This window comes from Lipotes vexillifer, unplaced genomic scaffold (assembly GCF_000442215.2).
Source record: "Lipotes vexillifer unplaced genomic scaffold, Lipotes_vexillifer_v1.1 scaffold539, whole genome shotgun sequence".
Taxonomy (NCBI): domain Eukaryota; kingdom Metazoa; phylum Chordata; class Mammalia; order Artiodactyla; family Lipotidae; genus Lipotes; species Lipotes vexillifer.
This window is the reverse complement of record NW_006789542.1, coordinates 338,166-347,280: the sequence shown is the minus strand read 5'-3', so window position 1 is coordinate 347,280 and position 9,115 is coordinate 338,166. Positions and strand designations below refer to the sequence as shown.

The following is a 9,115-nucleotide window of genomic DNA, read 5'->3' as shown; positions in this document are numbered from 1 at the left end:
GGGCATTCCTGCCCTACTGAATCCAGGGCTCCAGCCTCTTCCTTTGGTCTTCTACTTCTCTCTCATTGTCCGCCCTCCTTCCCTCTCCTGCACCCACCCCATCCTTCAACTCTGCTTCTCTCTCTTTGTTGGCCTTTCTCTCCCCTATTGGCAGGGGCCCTTGGCCACAATGCCCCAGGGAAGGGTGCCACTTAGAGTTCCAGGCTCACAGGCTCCCAGCTTAATAACCTCTGTGAAAAATGAAATCAGCTTTCTCCAGAGATACACTCTGAATGGATCTCTTTGGTCACCTCCCCTCACAGGCCCTGCCTCCCCGTGGCAGGGGGCAAGGATCCAGCTCCAGAAGAGGCAGGTGGGAAAGCTTGCTGGACAGTGAAAACAATAGCTACCACAGTCCACCACAAACCTGCTGGATCTATACTGCATGAGTTTAACCATTTTCCTCATATTTTCCATCTCTTGGGGTTTTTCTTCTCGCTCAGGTATATGCCCTTGGCCCTGCAGGTCACTAATTAAGTCTCTGGTGGATACCCTTGTTTTGGCAATCATGCTTTTCAATTTCAAGCTTTTTTTTTTTTTTATGAATTATTCCTTTACTATAGTCATCTGTTATTGTCTTATGGATGCAACAGCCTCTCAGATTACCCCGAGGAAACTAATTTTAGTTTCCTCAGATTCTGGTTTGGAATCTTTCTTCACTTTTTGGGTTTCTTTCTACATCTAATAATCCTTGGCTGCCCATTCCTGTTCTGAAGGAGGAAGCTGATTTGCATAAGGAGCCGGTGATGTCAGTTTCCTCTGAGTATGTGGGTGTAGGTGTGGATGGAGTCCCCCTCCCAGGACTGAGTGTGTGTGTGTGTGTGTGTGTGTGTGTGAGTACCCTCAGAGCAGACAGCTTCCTGAATCCCGTAAAGGGAAGAGGGCTTTGGGGAAAATAGCCCAAGACAAACAGTCGAGGAAATCCACACTGGCCAGCTACACAAATCAGTCCCTTCCTTCCTTCATAAATAGGATCTTTTTGGTGGTTTTCCCTCAGAGACAGTTGAGAAGCCCAGTGTTCCTGCAGGATCTGCTGTGACCTCTCTCCAGGGTCACGCCCACATTCTTCACTGCGGGTTGGGTAAATCCTGCTGCAGGATTTACCAGTCTTCTGTGTGATGCCTGAGCTCTGGGAGCCAGTATAGCTGAACCCGCCAGGATAATCTCCCAGCGCTCCTTCAGTTACCTCCCCTGCTCTTTCCCCACAGCCCACTCTGCCTTGTGATGCCTCTCATTCCACTGTTACGGAATCTCTGCTTGGCCTTCTCCAGGGGTCTTAAGTAATAGTTTTGTTCTCCTCTGTTTTATCAGTTAATCTGATTACATCCTTTCTTTTAATTTTTTTCTCATTGGAATAGCATTATATTTACTTTATTCTTTATTTAAAAATTTTCACAGGGCTTCCCTGGTGGCGCAGTGGTTGAGAGTCCGCCTGCCGATGCAGGGGACGCGGGTTCGTGCCCCGGTCCGGGAAGATTCCCACATGCCGCGGAGCGGCTGGGGGCCTGCGAGCCATGGCCGCTGAGCCTGCGCGTCCAGAGCCTGTGCTCCGCCACGGGAGGGGCCACAGCAGTGAGAGGCCCGCATACCGAGAAAAAAAAAAATTTCACCAATTATTCATAATGTTAACATAGTGTATCTTATTATAATAATGGTATATGGGGCAAATATAATAGTTGCCAGTCGGGACCCACTCTCCATCCTGCTCTCCTGTTTCTCCTCTTCCTCAACAACACTTGTTACAATCTGTCCTTCACTGGTACTCATCCTGGTGTGTGTGAAGTGATATTTCACTGAGGATTTGATTTGAGTTTTCCTGATGGCAAATGATGTTTAGCATCTTTCATATGCTTATTGGTTATCTGTAGATCCTCTCTGGGGAACTATCTCTTGAATTCTGTGCCCATTAAAAAAAAATAAGGTTATTTGTCTTTTTATTATTGAGATGCAAGTGTTCCTTTTTTTTTGAGATTGAAGTGTTGTTCTTTATGTATATTCTAGATACATGTCTGTTATTAGGTATATGATTTTCAAATATTTTCTCCCATTCTGAGAATTGTCCTTTCACTTTCTTGATGGTATGTATACTTTGAAGGATAAAAGTTTTAGATTTTGGTGAATTCCAGTTTATGTATTTTTCTCTTTTGTTGCTTGTGCTTTTAGTGTTATATCTAAGAAACCATTGCCTAATGTCACAAATATTTACTCACATGTTTTCTTCTGAGAGTTTTATAGTTTTAGTTCTTATTCTTAGGTCTCTGATCCGTTTTGAGTTAGTTTTTGTGTATGGTATGAGAAAAGAATCCAGGTTCATTCTTTTCCAACTAGATAATCAGTTGTCTCAGTACGGTTTCTTAAAAAGACTTTTCTTTTTCTTTATCCATTGAATTATCTTGGCACCCTTTGTCAAAAATCAGTTGACTGTAAACATGAGGGTTTATTTATGGACTGTCAGTTCTGTTCCATTGATCTATAGGTCTGTTCTTATGCCATATCAACATTGTTTTGATTAATGTGGCTTTAGAGTAAGTTTTGAAATCAGGAAGTATGAATTCTCCAACTTTGTTTTTCTTTCTCAAGATTGTTTTGGCTATTCTGGGTTCTTTGAATTTCTGTATGAATTTTAGGACCAGTTTATCACTTTCTGCAAAGAGGCAGCTGGGATTTTAATAGGGAGTGTGTTGAATCTGCCGATCAGTTTGGGGAGTATTGCCATCCTGACAATATTAAGTCTTCCCATTCTTGAACATGAAATGTCTTTCCATTTATTTAGGTCTTTTCATTTCTTTCAGTGAGGTTTTCAGTGTACAAGTCTTGTACTTTTTTTGTTAAAGTTATTCCTAAGTATTGTATTATTTTTGATGCTTTTGGAAATGGACTTTTCTTAATCACATTTTATTATTATTCATTGTTAGTGTGTAGAAATACAAATCGTTTTTTTGTGTATTGGCCTTGTATCCTACAACCTTGCTGAACACATTACTTCTAATAGTTTTCTAAATAGAAGATCATGTCGTCTGCATTTAGAGATAATTTTACATCTTCCTTTCCTTTATTTTTCTTTTAAAATTTTATTTATTTATTTATTTTTGGCTGTGTTGGGTCTTCATTGCTGTGCACGGGCTTTCTCTAGTTGTGGCGAGCGGGGGCTACTGTTCGTTGTGGTGCGTGGGCTTTTCATTGCAGTGGCTTCTCTTGTTGTGGAGCATGGGCTCTAGGGCACATGGGCTTCAGTAGTTGTGGTGTGCAGGCTCAGCAGTTGTGGCTCACGGACTCTAGAGCGCAGGCTCAGTAGTTGTGGCGCACGGGCTTAGTTGCTGTGCGGCACGTGGGATCTTCCCAGACCAGGGCTCGAACCCGTGTCCCATGCATTGGCAGGCAGATTCTTAACCACTGAGCCACGAGGTAAGTCGCTACATCTTGCTTTCCAATCTGGATGCCTTTCCTTTCTATTTCCTGCCTAATGGACCTAATGATACTCCAGTACAGTGTTGAATGAAAGTGGCAAGGTTGGATGTCCTTGCCTTGTTCCTGATCTTAAAAGGAAAACATTGTCTTTCACCTTTAAGTATGATATTAGCTGTAGGCTTTTTGTAGATGTCCTTTATCAGGTTGTGGAAGTTCCCTTCTATTCCTCGTTTGCTGATTGTTTTTCTCATGAAAGAACGTTAGATTTCATTTAATGTTTTTTCTGCGTCTTTTGAAATAATCATGCCATTTTTGTCCTTTTTAAAATTAATGTGTTTTTCACTAATTTTTGCATATTCAACCAAAAATTTTATTTCTTATTTGACCTGTTGTTTATTTAGGAGTGTGTTGTTTAATTTACACATATTTTTGTTTCCCAAATTATTTTCTGTTGTTGATTTTTAATTTGATTCTCTTGTTGTTGGAGAACATACTTTGTATAATTTCAGCCTTTTAAATCTGAGGCTTGTTGTATGAGCTATCTTACGGTCTGTTCTAGAGAATAGTCCGTGTACACATAGGAAACATTTTGCTGTTGTTGGATAGAGTGTTGTATAGAGGTCTGGTTGGTTTATAGTGTTAAGTCTTCTATTTCCTCTTCATCTTCTGCTTAGTTGTGCTGTCCACTATTTAAAATGAGGTATTGAAATCTCTAATCATTAGTTTGGAATTGTCAGTTTCTCCCTTCAATCCTGTCATTTTTTGCTTCATGTATTTTGTAACACTGTTGTTAGACATGTGTATTTATAATTGTAATGTCTTCCTGATGGATTGACCTTTTTATAATTATAAAATACCCTTCTTTGTCTCTAGTAACGATTTTTGTCCTAAAGTCTATTTCATCTCACATTAAAATAGCTACTATAGCTCTCTTTTGGGTACTGTTTGCAGTATATTTTTCCATCCTTTTACTTTCGGCATATTTGTGTCTTTGAATCTAAGGTGTCTCTTGCAGACAGTATACAGTGGGATCATTTTTTAAAATACATTTTGCCAATCTCTATCTTTTGTTTGGCTTTTGAATCTATGACCTATCTCAGTCTCATTCTGTGGCTATAAAAAGATAGCATGATAACTGCAATTAAACCTCATTTTCAAATGTATTTTACAGCTCTTTATGGGGACAAGTCTTTTCTTCCTTGATATTGTTGAAGATTGCCAAGCTGGCCAAGATGGTAAAGGTTTTTTTGTCTTTTGGAAAAATCCTTAATTATTGAACAAAGTGAACAGCACTCAGAAATTTATGGCCAAAAAAAATGGGGGCGGGGAGCAGGTTACAAAAAAAGAAGATAGCATGAGACATCCTTGTAATGGAACCATTCTGTGTCTTGACTGTGGTGGTGTCATGCGTATCTACATGTGATAAAATTGCGTAGAAGTAAATACATACAAACGAGTCCATGTAAACCTGATGGGGTCTGAATAAGATTGCTGGATTGTATCCGTCTTGGTCTCCTGCTTGTGACATTGTGCTATAGTTAGGCAAGATGTTACTATTGGGAAATTGGGTGAAGAGTATATTGGATCCCTTTGTGGTTTTTTTTGTTACAGCTGCATGTGAATCTACAGTATTTCAAAATAAAAAGTTAAAAGCAAAATGCATGTTATCTCCATGCCTTATATAAGGAGAAAAATACCCTCAGACATATTTGTGTGGGTCTATTTCTAGGTTTTCTACATTGTTCCATTAATCTGTTGTATACATCCCTCCACCAGTAACCCACTAACTTGATTGCTGTAGCTGTATAGTAAGTCTTAACATCCCGTAATTTCCCACTTCATTCTTTTAAAGATTGGTTTAGTCTGTGTCCTTTATCTTTCTATATAAATGTTATAATAAGCTTGTCTACATCTACAAAAATCCTGGCTAAGAGTTTGATAAGAATTGTGTTAAACTTAACAGATCAATTTGGGAAGAATTGACATCTGTGTTGAGTTTTTATATCCATGAACATGATTTATGCCTCTCTATTTATAGTCATCTTCGATTTCTTTCATTGGTGTTTTTGTAGTTTTCAGCACACAGATTCTATACGTGTTTTATTAGATATTTACCAAAGTATTTCCATTTTTCGAGCAATTATAAATGGTATTATATTTTTAACTTCTGTTTCTACACATTCTTTGTTAGCCTGTAAAAATGTGATTGATTTTGGAGTTCCCTGGTGGTCCAGTGGTTAGGACTCCGTGCGTTACTGCCGAGGGCCCAGGTTTGATCCCTGGTCAGGGAACTAAAAATCCCACAGGCCTCCTGGCACAGCCAAAAAGAAAAAAAAAGTGATTGATTTTTATGTGTTGATTTTTACCCTGTCACTTTGCTGACTCACTCATTAGTTCTAATATTTTTTAAAAAATTGATTCCTTGGGATTTTCTCCGTGGACCATCATGTCATCTGCACATAGGGAGGAGTTTTAATTCTTCCTTTCTGTTGAGTATGCCTTTTATTTCCTTGTGTTCCAGCCACCTGCCTGTGTATGCCGAGGTGCAGGAGCCCTACGTGTACCTGCAGAGCAGCCAGGTGGAGGTCACCAACCTCTACCTGGGCGTGCCCACCAAGATGCCTGTCACACTCATCAATGGCACGCTCCTGCCCACCCAGTTCCACTGGGGCAAGGTGGGTGAGCCCACACTGTCGGGCCCTAGGCCTGCAACCCCCAGCCCCAGAGGCCTGTGTGGAGGGGGACATTGTCCCCCAGACATCTCCCAGAACAGATTACTGCCCCTGGGGCTGACTCTGCCGCCTGCCCCACGTGCCACGGCAGATGGGGGCCACATCCCTGTGCATCAGAGCCAGCTGTCCCTGTTCCCCATCACCCTGGGCCTCCCAGGGTGGCTTATTTAGTCCAGAGAACCCCTGACAGGGATGAGGTCCATCTGTGGTGGGAGAGGAGAGGAGAGGGACCTGTGGTTTATCCCCACTCAGGAGCACCCCACCCTGCTGGTCTCACTGGGGGCCCCCAGTCCGCCAGCCTCCCCAGAGTATGCGGCAGTGCTGAGCCCTCTGTCTGGACCACGGGTCCATCCTGGAAGCCCAGCACATGACCCACCCATGTGTCTGCCAGCTCCTGGGGCTCCAAGCAAGCTTCTGCACAGCAAAAGTCTCCCCAAGACGTGGCACGCTGGGCCCCCGTGAGGAGCGCCAGTTCAGCCTAGAGTTGACTGCTCATACCCAGGCGAGTGAGGGCTCAGGGCCCTGAGTGCCCAGGAAGCTCCCCCGGCTGCCTGCATCTGTGCCGACCAGGAGGTCCACCCCAGACCCCTCTCCTGGGCTGTGTCAGTGGGGACGAGACTTCTTGCATTTGGGTCTGGGGTCCCCACTCCCACTGGGCCTGCTGTCTAGGGACACAGGGCCTGGATGTGCCCTGACACCCTTGGGCACCACCTTTATCCCGCGCCAGGCCATTCTCTTTGGAACAGGTGGGCCCAGCTTTCCAGCTGCCCAGAGATGCTGAACAGAGCTGCTGCCCACGGCAGGCCCTGTGCTGGGTGCTGCAGGGGAGTCTGAGCGGCACCCAGGTTTCTCCCAAGAAGGACACAGCTTCTGCTGGGTACAGCCCACAGGAAGGCCGTTGGGCCGAATGGGCTCAGTACTTGGCTGGTTGCCGGCTATCCGTCTGTGGTTCTTGTGGGGAAGGAAACTTCTTCCTCGCAGGGACTAGCAGCCCCAGGCCCCAGTCCTCTGTGGCGAACATGTGGACGGTGGGCTTCTCACACAGCTGAGCCTGAGCTTGAGGGGGACGGCCGGGCCCAGGCCTGGCACAGAGCAGACCTCACGCAGGAAGGGCTTGATTTCTATGGTAGCAGCTTCATCAGGATAAATGTGTGGCTTCTCCAGAGGTCCGCTTGCAGGGGTCTCCTTCACGTGGGGCTGCCCAGGTATTTGGGGCCGACTCACAGCCAGGAGCCCTGAGGAAGAGGCCAGGCCTCCGGCAGGGCAGGGGTGGGCTGACAGGCCGGGTCTGGGCATAGTGACTCACTGGAGGGTCTGGGAGCCCTTCCACAGAGATGAGCCTGGACAAGACCTTTGGGTTGAGCGCCACCCCTCAAGCAGCCTCCTGTGCTGCGGGAGCCCACCTGAGGCCCCTCTGCTGAGGCCAAGCCCTGGGCTTTACCTGAGTGATGCACTCCTGGTGGGCTTCCTTATAGGACGAGTTGATGGACCTGGCCCTCCCTTGTAACGTGTTGGGCATGAAGGAGCCACTGGTTCTGGGCATTTCCGGGAAACCCCGGGGACTGCAGGTGGCCATCGCCATCTCTGCAGAGGACAGCGACAGCAGGTGAGCCCAGGGCAGGCCCGGGGCCTGGGGGCTGAGGCAGCCGTTCAAAGGGCCGGCCTTGAGGTGGTACCAGCCTCCTCCCCGTGATTCCCGCGGCCGGGAAAAGGCCCCTCACAGACTCTCTTGGGACAGCCCCGCCTAGCCCATCACCGCCTTCTCTGTGGTCTTTCCCCACACACTGGAGGCGTGGTGTTCAGGCGGGGAGACGGCAGGGGACGGGGCTGTGGGTACCTTGGGCTTTCCCACACGAGGCCTGGCGACTGGGAGACAGGCCGGTCTGCCCCGGCCAGGGAGAGCCTGGGGGGTTTGAGGCCTCTCTTGGCATCACGGGTGGGCGAGGCGGGAGTCTCTGTGGGGTGGCCTCTTTTTTTTTTTTTAATTTATTTATTTATGGCTGTGTTGGGTCTTCGTTTATGTGCAAGGGCTTTCTCTAGTTGTGGCAAGCGGGGGCCACTCTTCATCGCACGCACAGGCTCAGTAATTGTGGCTCGTGGGCCCCGTTGCTCCGCGGCATGTGGGATCTTCCCAGACCAGGGCTCGAACCCATGTCCCCTGCATTGGCAGGCAGATTCTCAACCACTGTGCCACCAGGGAAGCCCTGGGGTGGCAGCTTAATGAGGGCTTGGAGGATGCAGCCTGGTTTCCGGGCAGCTCTGGCGCCCCCACCCCAGGTGGCTCGCTGGGCAGGGCCAAGGGTGGCGTGTAACCGGGTGCTCATGGGCTCGGGGCGGTGTTGCCAGTGCAGAGCTGTGGCCAGGCCACCCGGAGAGGCTCCACCTGGACTTCGGCTCAGCAGTGCCGCTGTGGACCCACGTGAATCGCCAGCTCATCCTGACCAACTGTTCCCCGATACAGACCCCTTTTACCCTCAAGTTTGAGTACTTTGGGAGCCCTGCAAACAGCCTGCGCCAGAAACCCAGTCTGTAAGTCTGGTTTCTTTCAGAGGCTGCTTCTGGGGAGGATGTGGCCTGCTGAGGTGGAGGGCTTCGGACAGTTCAGGTGGTACTGGGGCCCGCGGACGAGGGAGAAGTTATTGTAGGTGGAGGGAACTGTGTGCAGAGATACAGTGAGGCACGCTGCAAAGCTGTAGCTCGGAATCAACTGCAGTGAAAGTATTTACACCGAGAGGTTGGCTAAGTTTACCAGCACCCCGCTGCAGATGCCTCGGCACCAAAGCTCCTAAGGCGGGGGTGGGAGTGGGGGAGTGGTGGCGGGAGCTTCAAAACCACCGACTGCTGGTGTTGCAGGGCACCAGGAACAGCTCCTGAGCCATTAACTTGCCCATTGCAGCAAGTTAGCATGTGTTCAATGCAGGACAGATGTCAGCAGG

At 47.2% G+C, this 9,115-nt stretch overlaps 1 protein-coding gene across 1 annotated transcript in view; it reads left to right on the top strand.

Annotated features, from left to right (window-relative positions):
- Window positions 1–9,115, top strand: part of DLEC1 (DLEC1 cilia and flagella associated protein) — a 93,592-nt gene that overhangs the window by 73,208 nt on the left and 11,269 nt on the right. The window contains 4 exon segments of the mRNA XM_007462718.1: window positions 5,969–6,122; window positions 6,571–6,681; window positions 7,655–7,785; window positions 8,526–8,708. Coding sequence (XP_007462780.1) covers window positions 5,969–6,122; window positions 6,571–6,681; window positions 7,655–7,785; window positions 8,526–8,708 — 579 coding nt within the window.